This window comes from Dasypus novemcinctus, chromosome 6 (assembly GCF_030445035.2).
Source record: "Dasypus novemcinctus isolate mDasNov1 chromosome 6, mDasNov1.1.hap2, whole genome shotgun sequence".
Taxonomy (NCBI): Eukaryota; Metazoa; Chordata; class Mammalia; order Cingulata; family Dasypodidae; genus Dasypus; species Dasypus novemcinctus.
Genome location: NC_080678.1, coordinates 67,915,101 through 67,936,623, shown reverse-complemented (window position 1 = coordinate 67,936,623; position 21,523 = coordinate 67,915,101). Strand labels below are relative to the sequence as shown.

General features: G+C 39.5%; 1 protein-coding gene across 10 annotated transcripts in view; it reads left to right on the top strand.

Annotated features, from left to right (window-relative positions):
- FAM13C (family with sequence similarity 13 member C) overlaps positions 1-21,523 on the top strand; it is a 136,459-nt gene that overhangs the window by 51,673 nt on the left and 63,263 nt on the right. For all 10 annotated transcript variants that reach the window (XR_011649032.1, XR_011649031.1, XR_011649030.1 and 7 more), the window contains 2 exons: positions 700-818; positions 19,945-20,008. Coding sequence is in view for 7 of the 10 variants with exons in the window: in XM_071215801.1 (XP_071071902.1) it covers positions 700-818; positions 19,945-20,008 (183 nt within the window). In the remaining 3 variants the exon portion in view is untranslated. The remainder of the gene's footprint in view (positions 1-699; positions 819-19,944; positions 20,009-21,523) is intronic.

Sequence of the window (21,523 nt, the reverse complement as noted above, 5' to 3'; positions counted from 1 at the left end):
TTTTTCTAAATTACTGAGTGGATTGTATAATAGGATGACCCAGGTGGTGTAGTGCAGCCAATAACAATAATGTGTGTTGGTGTGGGCATACATGAGAGGGAGGGAAAGAGGTCAAATATGTTTGGGATTTAGGGTTCATTAAAATGATCTGATCTTAGTTTTCAGACTAACTTAAATGTATGGGCAGTGCAGCAAATTTAGAAGATATAGATGAGCCTCCAAAAGAAAAAAAAAGACAACAATATGCCATCTCAGAAGGAGTTACTGTTAAGATTTTGGTTTCTATATTACCAATATATGTGTGTGTGTGTACATTCATACATCTGTTGTTTGCAAAGATGGGCTCATGTTAGTAGATATTGTTCCAGAAATTATACCTTCAGATATATCTAATCACTAAATACCCTTCTAAAATATAATTTTCAATAGCTACAAAATTTTCTTTGTATGAGTATATCAGATCTTTTGGACATTAGTCTATTCTTTTTCTGGGCTACCTTTTATTCTCTAATCTTACAGCAACTGACTGATAGAGGATTTTAAAAGATGGGATCACAGAATTGATTCCCTCCCCCACTAAAAGCGGTAGAGCGTGTTATGTATTGCTGGTCTCCTGCCCTGCGACCCACCCCGGTTGCAGAATCTGGTGGAACTGATTGCTGATGACAACTCATCTCCTTTTGCGGTTGCCTCTTGCAGGAGACAGAGCATGTGGTGCCCGGCCAGTCGGAGTGCCAGGGGAGAGCAGGAACGCCGGCTCATGAGAGTCCACAAAACAACACCTTCAGGTGCCAAGAGACAGTGTGCCTTCAACCAAGGTGGGCCCTTTGTTGTCAGAAGTTGTGCTGTGCCTGGGGTGCTTTGAACAGAAGTGGTGGTGCAGGCACCTGCCGCTTCCAGGCAAGAGGCAAGGCTTCCTAACTTTTGCTGACATTATTAGTAGTCAAAGAAGATTCTTGAATGGGCCTGGAAGGAGAAACATTGGGTCTGGATATAAGAGAAATGTGAAAAACCTACTTTCTCGGTCGACAGTTTGAAGATAATCAGTCTTAAGGCTGAGAGAGGAGTGAAGTGGGGGCTTGCTTTCTTCTTTTTGCCCCCTTTCATTCCCTGCCTCCGAGATCATGATAATTCGTGATGACAGTGCAGGCATCATGCCCAGTGCTTTTCACATATGATCTCCTTTAGCCTTCATGAAGTCCTCTTTAAGCTGGCACTCAGAGCCCCATTTTAGGGGGAGGGGGACCTAAGGCCGAGAGACACCAAGGCCCTTGCCTGATGTTTCGTAGGTAGCAGAAGACTGAGGCAGAATTGGATTCTCCATAGGTCTGACTCACAGCATGGCAGGTGGGACTAGCATGCAGACTCAGATGGTGTTGTTAAGCCCTGACACAGCCCCCAGCTGACCTCTCTGGCCCACTAGACCTGCTAGGGACAGCTCTGGGCCTAGGGCAGGAGCGAGTTGGAAAGCTGGCATGGCATTCTGATGGGAGACTGGCATTGCAGCTGTCTGTGGAAAGTCTCTTCTGGAAATAAACAGAAGAAAGAATTCAACCCCTGGTTGTGTCAGCTGTCTTTGTAAGATCTTGTGTACGAGTATAATCATAGCCCTCACTCAGTGGAAAGGGAATGCTGCGCTTCTGAGCATGACCTTTAGAAATTTTTTTTGGTAGGGAAGAACAGTCTAAATGAATCAACAACCACAGAGAAGGCTGGATGTGCTTTGTAATTGTCTTTTAAAATACCCAATGTATTAAATTTAGAGTCAGAGGACCCCAAAAGGTTGGGGAGGACTCCAAAGGAATGGGGTCCCACTCTCCAATTGGATTCATGGGGACCTTTCCTAACCCTCCTCACAAGTGGGCCCCTCTTTTCTGCTCATTCTTCCTTGACCTCAGGGAATACCAGTTGGACTCAGCCTAGTCACTTCTCTGCTGATCAGGAAATTCTCCCTCCTATTTGAGGCTTTATTATAATAAAGCTTTTCTAGGCCAGCTAGAATCAACTTAGCAAGCAACCAGACAGATGACTGTTCCCCCAGGTAGAATAGGCCAATGGTATTCACATGCATATTTCAAAATAGTAAAAATCAGAACAAACAATAAAATGTAACCATTTCTGTTTGGGTGTGAGGTGCATGTGACCCTTTCCAGTGACTATTGCACAGTGACTGATAGGGAAAAAGAGTAATTGACTTTCTCAAAGATGCTTAAAGCTACTTTATATCCCATTCACAGTGAGGAAGGTAATTGGTAATTGTGCTGCTGTCAGAAGGCAAGTCAGAAATTTAACTGGATTCTGTGGTGGGAATCATTCACATATGAATAATAAAGAGCTGACATGTCATATTGAGGAAGATGAGGAAACATGATGAGGAAACATACAGAACAGCAATTCTTAGATTTTGGGGGTTTTACAAGTTTATTTAGATTCTCAGAGATTGATCCTTTTGCTCAGGAAATAGAAAGACGCACATAAGCTCAAAAGCTCGTATAAAATTTTAGATGGCTTAGACTGCCTGTGCCTGTCAGATTAAGAAAGAAAACAGGTTTAGTGTCACTGAGCGGCCTTCCCTTGTTAAGCCAGTGTTGACTTCTAATCCCAAATAGCTTGACCTCCCCAAAGCAGATCTGATCTCTTTAACTTCACACCTACCTCAAACTTCCACAGGATCCCAAATACCTTGTAGGCCCTCTCTCCTCTTTCCCCTTTGACTTCAGTGTCCTACTTTTACAGCATTTAGCTCTTTGAGCTACATCAACTGAAGTTAATGTCTATCTTACTAAAGCTTTTCAATGCTGAAAAACTGTACCCATGACTTGGCAACTCTATTTTGTTTATATGCGCAGCAGCAAGAGATAATTATGAATTTTATGGAAAATCCAGCAAAGGTAAACTTTCTTGTTACTAAGTGTATCTTCTGTGCTAGTTTGGAATCAGTTATTATCTAGGCATATATTGCAATATGCCCTGCGCACCACTGTCAGCATTTACCAATTACCCCATATTAAGTCACAGGCCAAGAGCAGTGTTAGGCCAGTTATGTCTAATACTGCTAGTTTGAGTATTTAGAAAGGGCTGGTAATCTTTAAACCACAGTCACTCACCACTGTCATCGCATCATCCAAGGACATTCTAATGGAACTTAAAAAAATCCTATCTCAAAATATGACAGGGATTGTGAAATTTGAGGAACTGCTGAAATAGGATCTGAGGCTAAAAACAACTTTGAATCAGGTATCTCACATTCCTGATAACATCCCTCTTCTCTTCAAGCCAGCATATGGCCAGGATCCGGCAGCTCGTGCCGAGTAAGGTCTCAAAAGAGACGTGATACTGCAGCAGGATTCTTCAGACTTAGGTCTGGCTCAGTGAGGGAAGAAGCCAGGCTAAGCTTCAGCAGGTGGACAAGCCACCCTCTCAGGGGGGTGGGGAGAGTGTTACTGACATAATGAACACTATGAGCAAGGTAAGAAAGACCTTTCTGCAGCAAGGAGCTATCAAAGGGTCATCCCTCATTTGGGTGAAACTTGAAGGAGTAAATAGTCTTCAGAGAATGAATCCATCCAGAAATGAGATTTTGGAGCTGAGTGATGTCATGATGTGGGGTGGATATTGATCTTTTCATGCATGCCAAGGAGAAAGCATTTTATATCTATATGTCTCAGAACAGCATATGTCTTGGGCTCTTTCTTGCACAAGGAGCATTTGTGTCTGTGGATAAGCTTCAGGAAGGTCTATGGATGTTTTTGCAAAAGTGTGTGCTTGTGTGTAAACACACAGCATTAGTTTCCCATTGTTGCTGTGATAAATTGCCACAAACTTAGTGGCTTAAAATGACAAGATTTATTAGCTTGTGTTTCTGCAGGACAGCCCTCCAGCACAGGGCTCACTGGGCTCAATCAAGGTATTGGCAGGGCCGCGTTCCTTTCTGGAGGCCCTATGGAAAATCTACTTCTTGCCTTTTCCACCTTTCAGAGGCCACCCACAATCCTGGGCTTGTGGGCTCTTCCTCCGTCTTTTAAGTGAGTAGCATTGCATCTCCCTACCTTTCCCTTTGAACACAGCTGGGGAAGATTTTTCAGTTTTTAAGGATTCATGATTATATTGGGCCCACCTGGACCACCCAGGATCATCTCCCTGTGTTGTGGTCCTTAATCACTTCTGCAAAGTCCCTTTGCCATGTAAGGTAGCATGGTCACAGGTTCCTGGCATTAAGATGTGGACATCTGTGTGTGGGGGAAGGGGCATTTTTCTATATACCACATGTGTGTTTACTTTTCCGGAAAAAATCTCTAAAGCAATTAATTATCAGACACTAGGAAAAGCTTGGAACCACTGTCCTAACGTGTTCCTACCTCCATGTTTGCTTGCTCATCTGAATTCCCTCAACAAGGCCAACCTCAGATACCACTTTAGCCCTTTCCACCTCGTGCCTTGCACCTCTCCTCTCTTTTGCCAATCCTGGAACCCTATCTCCATATTAAATTATTTGGCAGTATGGTGTCCCAACACTAGAGGTCTCAATTTTGTGTCCTGAAGGTATGTCCGTGTGAGAAATATTTGGACTACACTGTGTTTTAAAATATTTTGAGTCAATATTTTACAATCAGGATTTTATTTTTACAGATTTTGGCTTCCTTTTGAAAAATCAAATGATGTAACCAACTAGTGCCTACGTTCCTACAGGCAACAATGAACTAGAACTGAGGAGCTGTTGCCCTTTTAAGATGAGCCATGAGCTCTCCATTTTTTCCCACAATCCTCTACCCAACTCTCCCCATTTATTTATTCTCTTTGCCTGGCTCCTGTAGGTATCTGATTTATAATGTCTGCTTCAATCCTTTTCTTCCTGGCAACTGCTTATCATGGGGACTCTGAGAGGTGCCTGGAGCTTAGTCTTAATAAGGTGAAGTCTGATAATATTGTAATGCCACCTATTCCAAGATGAAATGTTTACAGTTTAACATGGATCTCCAGTGTATCTAGAGGGGCTGGCAGGCTCCTCAGTACCTGGCAATTTTAAAACATGCAAAATTATAGAACTGCATTTAGTTAGAGCTGGAAGAAGCCTAAGTAGTAATTATTTAATACAACCCCCTCATTTTCTAGTTTGACACCCAGAGAAACTGTGATTTGATTAAGCTCTTACTCTCCCTGGTAATAGAATCAAGACAAGCGCCATCAATCTGTTTAGAGCAGCCACTTAATGAATATGTATCAGTTTGATTGATTTTTATATGTAAAGCCAGTGCCAATACTGTAAACCCTCGGATATGACAAAGGGGAATTTATGAACATAAAAGAATACTAATGAAGTAGGGGACTTCTTATCCAGCTAAGTAAATTTACTTTTGAGAGTGATTAACTTGCTTGTGTTTAAAATATTGTATTAAAATTTATGACAGCATTAAACCTTTCCTGTCTTTAAAGACCTTGTCTGTATAAACAGGGGCTATTCTATAGCATTGTCTTATTACTAATTATGCCAGCCATTACATTCGCACGTTCATTAGCCTCTTATTCTGGAAGTTCCCAGTTACAGGGGATTGAACACCAGGAATATTAGTGAGGATAATGGCTTTGGATGCATTCAACTATTTTTGTGACATTCCAGATAAAAACAAAAACTGGCGACTTAGTTGCTTTATGGAAAGAGGAAATTTTGTTGGCAGCAGTTTTTCCATGGGGGGTAAAAACTTTCATCTTTTGTTTTTGAGATAGCTAACTTGGATGTGTGTTTTAATAGATAATTGTTTCTTTATATTTAAACATTTATCACAGAGGTAAGCAGAGATGATTCCTTCGAAAAAGAGAAAGAATGAATGAAAAGAATGAGTTTTTAATAATACAAAAGAAAAGATCACCCTTCTTGGGCTGGAACAGAGTAGGAGTTTACCAATTATTTCCTCCTTTCCCATTAGTGCACACTGAGGATTCTTTGTTTCGTTTTGTCTCTTTGTTTTTTTTGTTTTTGTTTTTTCATGAGAGAGTGAGGTAGGAAAAACATAGCTCACCTTGACAAAGTTTTGAGACTTCCTGGAATTTGGTTAGGCAAGAATGGGTTCTAACACATCTTCCTTTGAGCATACTGTATGGGAAAGGAGTGGAATACCTAGAGCCCTCCCTCCCCCACATCACCCTATTGGAATTAAGAAACTCAGGGTCTTGTCTCATGCCTATCAGGTGACCATTTCATGTCACTCAAATCTGTGAGGGTTTGGGTCAAGTCATTTCTAAAGCCACTTTCTGGCTCTGACATTTAAAATGCTCAACATTTTAGATGTTTGAAGGGTTAACCATGGAAAGACTTTAGCTTGAAAATACAAGCTCTTGTAGTCAGAGCTAAAAATAATTCCCCTGATGTGGAACACACAAAAAATCCCACACCAAATCCTTAAACTACTGATTGAAAAGGAGCCCACACTTGTTTATTCTGGGAATGGAAACTCTTTTTTTTTTTCCTTTTTTAAAGTAATTTGACCTTGGCCACTTGATAAATTCTTAGTACTTTCACCAGACAATGATACGACATGAGGATAAAAGGGAAACTCAGATACATTCTCTCATTTAAAATAATAGTAATAATAATTATTAAAATAGGTGAAACCTGGTTATATTGGAAAATATGGAAAATCCCAGAGAAATAAAATTGTCTTGTAATTTTACCACCCCGATATAACCACTGTTACATTTTAGTGTGCATTCTTATGTTGCTGCTATTGTGTTAGTATTGTCATAAAAAAGAATCATGCATGAGTAGGGCTTCCTGATGCAATGGAATTTGAATCAGCTGGAAGTACTATTTATTTAGAGCAGGCCCAAGAGTAGAAAGCTAAAGAGTGTATTCTGACTACCCAATATTTACATATAATAGTGAGGTTATTCAACACAAAACCAATAAACTGAGTATTGGACTAGTGGGTTAACTGTCACAGACTTATGGGTTCATTTATGGCTGAAGTGAACAAATAAGATTTTCCAAAGCAAAGATTCTAAGATTTTTTTCTGTAAGTTTTCTATAGGAACATGTTTTACAAGCGTTGGTGCTATCATAGCCCATGTTAGAAATGATTTACCTGGGAGATACAGGTAACTCTGTACTTAACATCTGAATATCTTGGAGAGCTTCTTGGCCTTCCCTGGAATAAAATGAAGGAAGAAATTACAATAATGATTATAGAAAATATAGAAATATAAAGCTAATTAAGAACTTTGAGAAACTGGTTTAATTGCTCAGTGTTCCTGATGTTAGCTTAGTCTCCTTTATCTTCCCAATAAGGGAATGGCTAACCACTATTTCTGTCATAGAAATTTGGTTTTTCAACAAGGTTATTCCTTCTCAAGACTTTTTAGTAAGACTGTATATGTATATGCTATTCTGTATAACATATAGAATATATAGTATTTAATATATTTTTATATTTTATTTATGTTTTTAATGTCTTGAAATAACTTTGTTTTTGACAAATATTATATTGAGAGTATACACAGAGATACACACAGCACTCTGTATTTTTTTTTAATTTTTCACAAAGCCTGGATTAAAATATTTTTTGGAGTTACTTTTTTACATATATGTGTGTGTATACATATACATATATGTATTATATAAAATTTTAGAGACATCTTGCTGTGTAACTTGTTCTTTTCACTTAAATCCTGTATTTTTCCATATCAAAATATTCTATATCTTATTTGATAGTTGTGAAATATTCTATTCTGCAGCTATACTATCATTTATTTAACTAATTCCAAATTATTGGACATTTTGATTACTTCTAGGTATTCATCACTATAGATACTGCTATGGTGACTATATTTGTAGAAATAGCTTTTTGTCCATCCATTATGACTTCCTTGGTTTTGTCCCCAAGGGCCCAAGGCTGTCTAAGCATAGGATTTGAAATGTTTAGCTGAAATGAGATTTAGGATGTAAATCTTTGAATTATCTGATCATGGAAGAACATATGAATATAACAGATAATTGATAATTCTGAGAGAATTAGACTGGATTTGTGTATGTCTTGGCAGCATAGAATGGCGGTTCTGGGTAGAATATTTGAGACAATTCAATCCAATTCCCTTCCCTATACATGAGAAATTTCTATTTCTTCCACTAGCCCTTATAGTTTTCTAGTTCACACTGTGTTGTGGGCAAAGTTCTCTGGCTCTAACATTCCCAGAGGATACTTGAAAATCATGTGGGATAATTCTTTTGCACATCTAAAGGGCTCTGGCATCTTTGGCCACAGCCCACTGAATGCCAGTAGGCAATTTCAGCCTCTGTGCTCATCACAAATAGCCCCCAAATTTCTTACTTGCCCCTAGAGGGGACCTACCATCACTCCCTTGAGAAAAGCCAGTCTGCTTTCAAACTGTGTTTTATGGGAGTCTTTATTAACATGAGCAATGCTCATAATGTACTTATAAATGGAAAAAGCAATAACTATATTGTAATGTTATCCTCTTTTTGTTTAATATATAAGTATACACAGAAACATCCTTGAAAGACAACCTTGCATTGGTAGTTATTTCTGGGTGGGGTAATTGTGGGTGATTTTTAAAAATATTCATTGTGCTTTAGTTTTCCAATTTTTTCCCATTAAGCCCCTATTATATTTTCAATTGGGAAAAATATGTTTATATATGCAAAGAAAATAAAAGTATATACTGCTCCAGATACACAAATTTGTGAAGATCTCTGTAATCACATTAAATAATTTTATTTTCCCTGTTGTTTGTTTTTTAATTCTTGCATCTCAGTCTGAAGAAGGTAAGAGTATTAAGAAGGTATTAGGGGAGGATAGATTTTAGGAAAACAAAAGGAATTTTAAAATTTTGAAGGTTCCTGTGCCTTTTATGGTTTGGGTCAGTTGATACCCAAATATGGTTTGGGTCATTTAATGTGATTTTCATAGTGTCACATTAAGTTTAAATAAAAATTTGTATCCTATACTCCTCTTTCCTCGAACAGTTCATACTATGAGTAAAAGCAGAATAAAGTCCCTTCTCACTCCTTTTTTAGGGCCCAGAAGCACAGCATTTTTACCCTGCAGATACCAGGGACAAAGGAAAACCCAGGCCCGTGTAAGTGGGGTTGGGCCAGGAGAAAAAAGGTTGAGAAGGGGTGGAAGCAGGATTTATGCCAGATTTAAGAGACTTCTTAGATAATGTCTTGAAATTACCACCAACCCAGAAAACAATCACGACCACATCTAGCCTATTAAATAAATCTAAGCACACAAAATGGAATCTCTGGGACAGCTTAAGGAAACATATCCAATATACTGTAGCATACAGAGAAAGGGCCTCAGCCTTAGGCAGACCTACATGCTATTTCTAGCTTTGCTGCTTCCTTGGATAACTTCCCTAACCTCTCTGGGTTTGGTTTCTTCAGACGTGCAATGAAAATGGAAATACCTACTCCCCAGGATTAAATGAAACACTCCTTGTCTATCCACAGATGGGGTAAGGCCTTCAGTAGGTGCTCAATAAATTAATGTTGTTCCTCAGGAGACTAGTTTCTCTCCATGACTGCCCACAAATCCCCCACAAAGCTGAGCGTCCATCTCCTCTCAATTTGCCTGATTCCCACGCCTGTCTCAGAGCCCAGGGGAGTCCTTTCTGGCCATGCAATTTTCTCCTTCCACTCAGCCCACATTGATGTCTATACTTAGAACATCTTCAACTGAACTAGGCACATGGTCAACCTCAAGAGTGCTTAGGTTTATCTCTTCAAATGGGTGCTAAACCTATTTTCTTACAATTCTTTTGAATGGGTACAGTTGCCAGTATAGTTCTGAACTCATAAATATTAAGTTTTGTAAAGTGTATGTCTATTGATTCTTAGATAACCTCATGGAATACCGGGTTACATGCCATAATCCCATGCCTCTGTCTGCCATATTTCATATAATCCTCTTATATAAATGGGCCTTTCCCAAGCCCTCGCATGTTTTTATGCATACTGGCAGCTTTGCCATGCTTCCATTACCCTCCCTCACTCAATCCACATAGACCCACTTTCCTAGGCCTTCATTTCTTTCTAGTTGAATCAACACCTGTGCATCCATTGAGCCAGTTATTTTCCCTGAGTTTTTTAGTTGAGATTCCAGTGACTTGGACCCTTTCTCTGCTTAGACATGTGATTAAGATTATTCCAAAGAGGCTTTTACAGGGGCTAGGTCCAAGAAGCTCTAGGTGGTTGTGGGCTATGTGTGTTGGAAAGGTGGGAAGGAAGAAAGTGGTCTTCTTCGCTGTGTGTTAGTTCTTGCTGACCTTGCTGGTCTTGTTTGTGTACTGCAAAGAAGACCCAAGCTATTTATTTGCCGAGTAGTTGTTTGTTGGTAATGGTAGCATTTCTAAGAGTAGAAGTGGTTGGTGTATTCTCCATAAGCAAAAGAAACTCTGTGTTTGATTCAGGCCAAGGAAGAGGGGTCTGTTGGAGGTGTTGAGGCTCGCTCATGATAATGAGCTAAGGGTTAACAGCCAGGCCCTGAGAAGGACAAGAACCAGGTCTGTTACATGGATCTCTGGGATCTCAACAAAAGGGTCTTGTCTCCCTAGGGTGCCACTGAAGGATGGTTCATTGCCAGTAACCTTCCATTCCTGCTCAAGGTTCAAATTCCAGGGAGAATTTACTGACTGGCCTAGCTCAGGCCACATGTTTACCCTTGCATATGGAACAGTGGAAAGATATTTCCCCAAAGAAGAGGTTGTCGTCAGAAAAAGTAGGATTGGGTATGAAAATTGTCAGGCAAAATAAATCAGTAAGTAGTATTGAAGTGACTTGGAGGCATGAGGAAAATAAGCACCAGTTTTAGGTAAGTACAAAAAAGGGTTTGGTCAAACTTGTGTACAACAAAGGCCTGATGGGACCAGGATTCCTTTAAGTTGCCTCTCTGTTACTTGCCCCATGGATTGGCACTGATCCAGGTGCTTTTCATCTTGTGCCATGCCCACATCAGCAAGGAAAGATTTGTATTGAAGGCATGTATGGCATTCATTGTTGTTGTTTTTTTCATTGTTTTCAAATTTGATGATAATGAGAATCCTAACTGTATTAGTCTACCAAAGGCGTGCTGATGCACAGTACCAGAAATCTGTTGGCTCTTATAAAGGGTATCTATTTGGGATAAAAGCTTAGAGCTACAAGGCCCTAAAGAGTCTAACTCAAGGTTGTTTTCTCACCAAAGTCAGTTACCACGTGTTGAAGCAAGATGGTCACTGATCTCTGTGAGGGTTCAGCCTTCCCTTCTGGGCTTCCTCTCTCTCAACTGCATGCTGGCATATGACTTGTGTCTCAGGGTTTCCTCTCCCTCCTGGCTTAGAGCTCATTTCTTTCTGGGCCTTCTCAGTGGTTCTGGTCTCTTCCCAAGATCAGCTGCAAAGTATCAACTGAATGGCTCATCTTTCCTCAGACCCCCATGATAAAAAATGATAGAGTTCTCTCTCTTCCCATGTGTCTTCTTGAGTGAGTGTCCATTTATATCAGCCCACCAAGGGGGCGGGGACTCAACCAGAGTCATGCCTTATTGACATGGTCAAATCAAAGCCATAATCTTAACAAGTAATTTAATCAAGTGACCGTCAACTGAATCCAATATAATCAAAGGGTATCACACTCAGAAAAATAGATTAGTTTACAATTAGTCTTTCTCTTTTTGGGATTCACAAACTTAATCTCAAACTGTCACACTAACTAATACATATAGTCAGGGAAAATGGGGGAAAAGCAGGTGTAAAGTTGTCAGCTTTCCTTCAAGTAAATAAGTAAAGGGATATTACAAATGATTTTCAGCCTCAGGTTAATGAAGTCCACATTAATTAAACCACATTCTCACAACTTGTCTTATTAAATAGTTTTAAACAGGGGAATGGCCCGGTCACACTTAAATCTTAAAAAGACCACCCTGGAGAAATGGTATCGCATTGTTGATGGGACTGTAAAATGGTGCAGCTGCTGTGGAAAACTGGTGGTTCCTCAAAAAGAGGAACCAAACATCTGACCCAGCAATTCTATTTTGGATATATCCCCAAAGAACTGAAAGCAGGAACTCAGATACTTATACACCAATACTCATAGCCACATTATTGACAATGGGTGGAAGCATCCCAAGTGTCCATCAACAGATGAATGGACAAACAAATATGTATCCATTATTATTATTTAGCCATAAGAAGGAATTAAGTTCTAATACCTGCCACGAGATGGCTGAACCCTAAGCCAGGCACAAAGGGACAAATATTATATGACTGCACATATATGAAATACTAGAATAAGCAAATTCATAGAGATAGAAAGTAGATTAGAGGTGACCAGGGGCTCGGGGAGGGGAAATGGGGAGTTATTGTTTAATTGGTACAGTATTTCTGTTTTGGGTGCTGAAAAAGTTTTATGAATAGATAGGAATGATGGCTGTACAACATTATGAATATAACGAATGCCACTGAATTGTACACTTAAACATGGTTACAGCAGAATATTTTATGGTATATATGTATAGTATGTTACCATGATAAAAATAAAACCACACTCTGGGGTACTGTGCAGTGGAGAAGCGGGGAGACCTTTTGAAGTAGGGGTTCTTAACCTTTTTTGTTCCACAGACCCCTTTGCCAGTCAGGTGAAAACCATGGACCCCTTACTAACCACACTATACTGTGTATTATTTAATACATACATCACGCCTGCATCAACAAGTCCCGGCAAGAATAATGTCTTTTTGAATTTCAGTTCAAATTCACAGACCCCTAGTTAAGAATCCCTGTTTTGCAGCCTAATGCTTTGCCCAGGTGAAAGAAGATGGTGGCAATGAAGACGGAGACTAGAGGACAGGTGAAGGGTAGAGACTCGTGTCTCTTTCCTTTAGGGAGAGAAAGAAAACTTAGTGGAACTGACAGTGTTTAGGCTTATTTAATGTAACACCTACTTAAATCCTCTTTGAATTTTTTTTTTTTTAAAGTTCTTGTGTTCCTAGAACTATCTTGCTGCATATTTCAAAAGTTAAGAGGGTTGGAAGACAGAGTATCAGTTTAATACTACAGTGTCCATGGCAGTGACTATTTAACAAATATTTACCAGATATTTGCTTATCATTCTAATTAGGTTTGCTTTCCCCACATAGTCACCTGTGATACCCTGAGCCCTTCACTGCATCTGTCACTGAACTAGATCTTCATTTATATGATTTCCTTTTTTTTTTTTTTCCCTGAGAAGCAGCTTCAGAAAGACAGGTACTACATCTACTTTTCCAGCACTGTCTTACCTTAGGTTCCTCCTGAAAGCAGAGCCTGATAGGAGGATAGGGGTACAGGGCGGTAGTCTCAGAGGCGGAGTAGGGAGAGGGGGAGAGAGGGAAGACCAATTGATAACCGGCGTGTGGCTGAGTAGGTTACTTCTGTCAACTTCTTGAGGAACTGGGTAGAGTGTACTCACTGAAACTTGGGGAACCAGAGCATCATCTACCAACTCCTCTCTCTTTGGGCTGAGTGTTTCTCCCAGGGGAGTTAACTTTTTCACACTTCTGGTCTGAAGGTGCCAGCTCTGCCTTGGAAAAGCTTGGGTCTGAAAAGAGGAAAATTGGCAGGTGCTTGAGGTAGGGATAATGTGAGTGAGCAGGATTATCCTTAGGACAAAAGCATCTGCTACAGTGTCTGCTACAACTTCTGCTTCTCCTGGGCTGAGTTCTGCCAAGTGCAGGGAACAGGCGTCTAACAATTATTTACTGAGTGAATGAAATAAAGGAGATGATGCAAGCAAAGTGCTTTGTATCCTGCTGAGCTATAACATGTGCTCAGCAAACAAGGTGTTGCGATCATTATTATTGATAATAATTTATTACTGGGACTTCTCTTGTAGCTCAGTCCCTATGAACAAAGTTGCTGAGTCTCCTATATCCCATCCCAACCTCTTCCTTTCTGGCTCACAGGGTGTTTGGAAGCACACCGAGATGACGTCTATCTCCTTCCCACTGCCCACCCTGATGCCGGCTTCCCAGGCCCTGACTCACTGCTCCCCCCTCTCCAGGCATTGAGCGGCCTGGTCCTGGCTTCCTTGGAGTTCTGTACCAACCCACCAGAGCCAGGAGAATTACCTATTCCAAGGTTGGGTTGCCTCATGTTCTGAGTTTCTTCATGGTGTCTCCATGGTATCTACAGAGCCTTACCTCTTCTGGAATATATTCCCTGGGAGGCCAGACCCAGGTCACTCCTGTATTTACTGGTGTCCCTCTCCTGTGCCCTTGAGCCACTAGGCTCCTCCCAAATTGTTGCACCTGGACTTTAAGAAATGCTTTCCCAATTAAGAATCCCTTGATATTCTTGTTAAATATAGGCTGTAAGTCCATTCCTTTGGCAATTCTGATTCAGTAGGCCAGGATTGGGATCCAGAAATCTCTTGTTTTTAACAATTACAATGGTTGTTTCTTATCTTCAGAGATGTATTAAGATGAGGGGTGAGGCTTACTTCCTAGCTACTGAGAGGGCATGTTTTTGGGGATCAGTGTTCTATTTCTAGCCATAAAATCCTTGTCACCTCTATGGGAGTTCATTGACCTGGAAAAGTAGGTACATGTTTATCAGCTGATTTCTAGGTCTGTTTTCTGCCAATAGTCGGTTTGGGAATCATTTAAAACGCTGTGTCTTAGCTTCTTTATCTTTGAAGTGGCTGCCGTTATTTGACCTCAGTCCTTTAGCATAGAAATTTGGTAAGTATTATATCTTGAATGTAGCTGAGCACTCCCTAGAGAAAGGGACTTTTTATTTACTAGTATTGAGAATTGTTATTGTTGCTAATAATATTACTGGAATTTATTGGCATCTTGTCTGTGTCTGCATATAGAGCTATTGTGTGTACATAAAGAATGTTTTGTTCAGAGGGTTGTCCTCTTGGGATATACCTTTTGTTTTCAAAAGAATTTCAGGAAATAACAGTTGTGAAGCCAGCCAACACTCATCCAGGTATACATTAGTGAAGCTCAAACATTGCTTTCTATTATAGAGGTTCAATTTAATGCAGTAGGGTATTTTGAACTCTTTAGATGTGATTTGCGGTAGATACTGGCCATCTTTTCTCTCAGATTCTATGCAAAGCTCTCTGAAAAGCTTGTTGGCTGCTCTCCTTTCACTCTCTCTGCCCAGGTTCTCTGTCTTTTGAGTTAGAACGCTGCTTGCTAATGTTTAGCAGGTCTCCTCAGGGAAGAATGCTTCTGCTTATGGAAATGAGGCCACCCCTTCCTGCAGGCTCTGCTAGAATGCCTAGGTTGGGGGTGGAGGAGGCAGCGTGTGTTGGATCATAATCATACATACCCAGGGTTATATCAGAATTGACAGTTTCCCTTAATCCTGGGCTGAATAATTTGTTAAATCAACATGTGAGTGCCTACTATATGCTCTATGCCAGGGATTCTTAACCAGGGGTCCACAGTCCCTGGAAAGATTTCAATGGGTCCGTGAACTTGAATCGAAAGTTCAAAAACACATATTCTTGTGGGGATGTATTGGTGTTAGTGTTATATATTTATTAAATAATACTCAGTATAGTGTGGACTTAGTAAGGGATCCATGGTTTTTACCTGACTGGCAAAGAGGTTAGTGGAACAAAAAACATTAAGAACTCCTGCTCTATGCCATACTTGGCTGTAGAGATAAAATGTTAACAAGAATATCACATGAACATGTAAAAGGAGCTACCTGGTTTCTAAACAATGAATGTGGTTAGGGTGTGTGGAAGAGAGAATGGCACAAGCTGAGGTTGATGAGATGGACAGATAGTAGATATTTTAAGAATTTTGGTCTTTAATGCAATATATAGGGCAGTGACAGGATCATTGTATGGGAAATGGTTTGAGGAGGAGGATGGAGAACTGGGAACCAGGGAGATAGCAGTCATCTTCCAGGTGGTCCAGATGAAAGATGACGGTAGCTTGACCTAAGGTGATGGTGGAGATGGATTCAAAAGCTATTTGGGATAAGAAGTTGAAGGACTTGTAATAAATTGACCACTGGGTTTGAGCAACAGGAAGGTGTCAGATAGCCATCAATTGTCTTCCATGAGCAGTAGATAGATGGTGAAGCTCTTTGAGATAGAGAACACAAGGAAGGTAGGTAGGAAATCAGCTTTGGAGGGAAGCATTATCAGTTTGGGGGTGTTGAGTATGAGATACCTTTGAGACATCCAAGTAGAGAGATAAGAAGAGTTGACTTTATAATGTGGAGAGGTTTTGGCTGAAGGTGGAAATTTGGATAATTGGTTTGTAGATGGTAGTTAAAGCCACTGGTATAGATGAAGTTGCCTGGGAGACAGAATGGAATGATAAGAGGGTTTGGGATGGGCCTTGAGGAACATTGTCCTCTGGGCTGGTAAGAAGAGAATGAACTTGCGAAGAGCAGTTCGACAGAATAGGAAAACTAGGGTCTGTAGGCTGAGACCATTACAGTGTTTCAGTGTGAGCCAGGTGACAAAGGAATTTCTACTCTAACTGGGCAAAGAATGCCCACATTGACGTAACTTGTTTCTTAACTTTTCTTCTTCATGTGTAATCTCTGCTTCCTTGTGTGTAAACACAGTGTTCTCTGTTATAATAAATACTTGCTTCTAAGTTTGGGGAGTTAGAGTGCTTAGCACTGTGCCTGGTACTTAGTAATGGCTTGCTCAACCAATGGGGCTTGCTTGTTACTGCCTAAAGACAATTAGCTAGCAGCTGATTCAAACTGAGGTCTTTCTGTCAGCTGCTTCCACCACTGCCTAACTGCTTAAGAGACAGGTACACAGAGAGAGGTGACAGTGCACACAAATAGAGAGTAATGGCAGGGGCTTGTTAATAGAGCCCAGTATTTTAACATCAATCCTTAAAAAGGAATGCTACCTGTGACCTCTTAGTAATCCTGAGTAAGACTGTCCCAGCTCTTAGGACTGCTTTTCTCACTCAGTTTATTTATTCACAAGGCTTCAATAATTATCATTAATGAAATATGCCATTGATTACCAAATTTATATAATTCTGTCATGGATTTTTTTGTATAATATGATGATAGAGTCCATTATAGTTTAATATAGCTACCAGCAGTGATAAACTTTTGTCAGGAATTATCCTTCATGTTACGAATTATCCAATGAGGTAGCTAATATTATCTGTACTTTATAGATGAGGAAACTGAGGTTTAGAGAGCTTCAATCTTGCCCAAAGATACATACCAAGTAAGTAGTAGACAAGAAGTCATTCTTGGGTCTGATTCCTTCGTTTTTGTCATCCCTCCCTGTGGAGAAATGACATGTCCTGAACTGGTACCAAATGCCAGGCACTGTGCTTGGCTCTGGCAATACAATGAGGAGAAACTCGATGCAGAACTTGCCCACATAACCTTATCTCTGATTATACTGTGCATCATCATCATCATCATCATCATCATCACCTCTGAGTGGACATATTGGAGAGGTTCCCTGTTATAGGGTAAGCTGACTAGATATGTTCACATATCTATTTCAGCTGCATCTCATACTTCAAATACCTAAAACCGAACTCATGAATTGTCTCTCTTTGGGCCTTTTGCTCTCTACACAATAAATCACATAATTTTCTCTTTCCATCAGAGAAAAACACCCATCATTATTCTTGTTACACAGGCTTGAAACTGGATTTTGATTACATCACATTTTCAATCCATACTCAAGACCTCTTGATTGCCTGTTTTCTTAAAAATGTTTCTTTTCTGTCTCTACCTCTTCATTTCCTCTCCATCATTCTGACATCTGCTCTTGTGCCCTGATCCTTGATTTACTGAAATAGCCTCTAAGCTATGTTCTAATTAGTTTTATGCTCTACTTTTTAAGGATGCACTATGCTCTAAGGCCCCCAAAGGCATCGATAGATTTTGCTTCTTTAATTTTTATCTTCCTAGAATAGAAGCTGACACATAGTAGGCATTCAGATGGCTATAAAATTAAAATAAAACATCTTTGATGCTTCAGGCCAACAGCTTTCTAACTTTTTTCTAGGTGTTTATTTAATGGGTTAAAAGTAATTTTCCTGGAAGATAATGTGAATATATTACATGTAGGCTGTTCTCTGCATCCCTATAAAATATAAGCTATTTTTAACAAATACATTTCTGCTTTTTTACATTAATATCTGATACTTGTTTATTTGTTTTGCCATCTGTTGTCACTGATCAACAGGAAGGTGCCACACAATCCTAGAGAAATTTATGGTTGAGAAGTACAAACTGGTAAATAAATATTCTTTCCATTAAAGAACGCCGCTCTTTTATTTTTCTTCATACTCTGTAGAAGTATCCATAGCTTGTAGTTTACCAAAACTGATAATCCACTCAAAATTTTAGATGGTACTGGATAGGTTGGGGTCAACCCTATTCCCAAGAGTTCTTTGCCCCCAAGTTGTGGGGAAGAGCTGCTTTGTATTTTCTGAAGCCCTGAAATCATTATTGTACCTGGGATTGATGGAGATCTGATGAATGTCCAGCAGTTGTCTTCTTCCCTCTCCTTTTTCTCTTGAACTATCTGTGAACTCATGGTTGGGAGCCTTAGTCTTCCTTCACAGCAAGGAGAGAAATGCTGGTGGGTTGCACAGGTTTGGTAGGCATGGGTGAACCCAATCAAACTATGAGTTTGAACTTCACAATTTTCTTGTTCTACCATCTCCTTACTTTTGTTGTTAGAAATAAATTGTTTGCCCACTTAGCAGTGCCTGTAGAGCAAAAACTTTGTACTCTTTGGAATATGTTGGAAAAGTTGGACTTGTGACATTTAGAAATGTGCATCCTGACATTTAGAAGTCATTAATCTTGTTGACCATGCAGAGGCCATAATTGCTTTCTTCAGGATTCAAATTGATGCAGAATAATAAATGTAAAAAAAAATTATGTCCCAAAATCTTTTTATAGGTTAATTAACTCTGACCAAAATTGTATTCATTAAGATAGCTGGCCTTTTTACAAGGGTGATAGCTATAATAGGTTTATTATAAAATAGCATGCAAACGTTGCAAAAAGTGTTGAATGTTATCTAATAGGTATCATTGGACAATAGAAGTTGGAGGTAAGCATCTGCCAGTAGTGAAGTTTTTTTCGTTTTTTTTAACACTCGTCCCCCATCCCCCCCCAAATGGACTCAGGTTAGATTATGCCTCAATTTAAGTCCTTTTTTAAATTAAGTTATTTTGGGAACTACAAAATTCAGCTTTACCATGGAGCAATTACTATAACATTTATTGTTTAGTTAAAAGATAGGTTAGAATTTCTAAACATTCTTTCAATGAAAGCGTATCTTGCTGCAGCAGTTGTATCAGATCACATTCACTCATTCCAAGAAGTATTCATTGAATTAGCACTAAGTATTGAGGATTTAGCAGTGTAGAAAATGGACAAAATAACCGTTTTCTTGGGGCTTACATTTTAGTGTGGGGACACACAACATGTGCATATGAACAAATAAGAAGATGGAATTTCAGATAGTGATAAGTGCAAAAAAGAAAATGTACAGGACAGTGCAACAGAGAGGGAGGGGGAGGTCTGCTTCCAGTTAGGAAGGCAGGCAGGCCTCATTGGGGAGGTGACATTTCAGCTGAGTTGATGCTTAAATGATGAGAAGGGGTAATTGTATGAAGATCTGGGGAGAAAGCAATCTGGGTGGAGGGACCAGCAAATGTGAGGGCTTGGACAGGGGAATAGGTGCTCTGTGTTCAAGAACATGAGGCCAGGGAGGCTGGATTGTGGTGGACAAGGGGGACAGAGCAGTGGAGCAGAAAGGCAGGTAGGGATCAAAGACTGCCATCTTTCTGGTTAGAATTCAAGTCTATGGGCAGTGGGATACCACTGAGGTTTTTTAACAGGGGCACTGCCAGATTTGTAGCCACCAGCTTCACACATGCATTGTTGAAAGGTTTCTTGTAAATGGAAATAATTTTCCTTTGTATTTTCTAGAATAGACCAGTGCACTGCCATTTGGCCAAAGGATGCTTTTGAAACTCAGCAGGACTTAAATGAGGTAGGTACAGTCATTGCTGACTGTATGAACACAAATTGACTTTCTTTCACAGTGCATGTCTTTATTATTCTTTTTTTCACAGTACAAGGAATTCTTTCTCATCAAAATTTTGAATATTTTTGCCCTTAAGTGACCTTGCCATGCTTGTAGCTCTTTGTTCAATTGGTAATATTTTTCCTTACTCTGGAGCAAATGCACTTAAAATATTATTTTTGAGACAGCTAGCCATGTCTTGGAACTAAACCAAATTTGGCAGTTGTTTCTTTAAAGGTTTTTCAAACTTTGCTTCAGTATTGTATAATGATGATGATGACAGTTAACACTTGTAAAATTTTCTCTTGATTTTATTTGCATCTCTCTTTATACATACAAATATGTACTGGGGATTGAACCCAGGAACTCGTACATGGGAAGGGGCAATCAACCACTGAGCTACGTCCACTCAACTACTCCAATGAGAATTGGGTTTTTTGTTGTTTGTTTTTAGGAGGTACTGGGGATTGAACCCAGTACCTTGTACATGGGAAGCAGGCACTCAACTACTTGAGCTACACCTGCTTACCTATTTATGTTTTTTTTCTAATGGTTTTTCCATTCTCAAACATAATCATGCTTACTGTTTATCCACTGAGCATGATAATGTTTGTTTGCTGTAGGTGTTTTAGTGTGCTTTGAAATATGAAACCATAATTCCCAATCCAAGTGGTTTCCCAGTAGGCTGGCTATCACAGTGTTAATTAATTTGTCCTAGATTTTCTTTAAAATATTTAACTTAGTTATCCTGTTGGAAATCATTATTGTATAATCAGGATCCATGTTATTATGAATCTTCATCTTAAGACATTAGTTTGGAATACACTGTCTAGTTTCTCTTTCTCTCATTGTATAATTAAGGAGCAATTATAAGTAAGTATGTCTGACTAGGGTCATAGCAAGGAGAATGAAAGTGGAATAGGAATGATGGGCTTTAGGAAAATCTATTTGATAGTTTGAAGATGCATTCCTCCCTGCCTTTAATGACCATCAAGCTCTTTTATGGAGGCATCCCCTAACATTTCTTTATGCACCAGAGTTCTGTGGAACACAGATGAGAAATATTGCTTTAATATTGTTAATTGAAAGATAAATATATACATAAACGAGTACACCTTCTAAATGCATTGCTGAACAAATTCTTACAAAGTGTGTAAGTGGCAGCGAGATCAAGAAACAGAGTATTATCATTACCCCAGACTCCCCTTTGTAATACCTTTTAATTACTGCCCCCCCATGAGAATAATTTATTCTAACTAACATAGATTCATTTTGTTTCTTTTTGAATTTTCATAAGTGGAATTTTTTGGATCTGGCTTCATTTGCTCAATATTATGTTAGCAAGATTCATCCATGTTTTGGTACATAGTTGTAGCTTTCGTTCTCTTTGCTGTAATAGTATTGCACCGGATGGTTGTTGCAAGTTTGTTGTTTTGTTTTTGTTTTTGTTTTTTTAATATTATGAACAGTTATTACTGATTG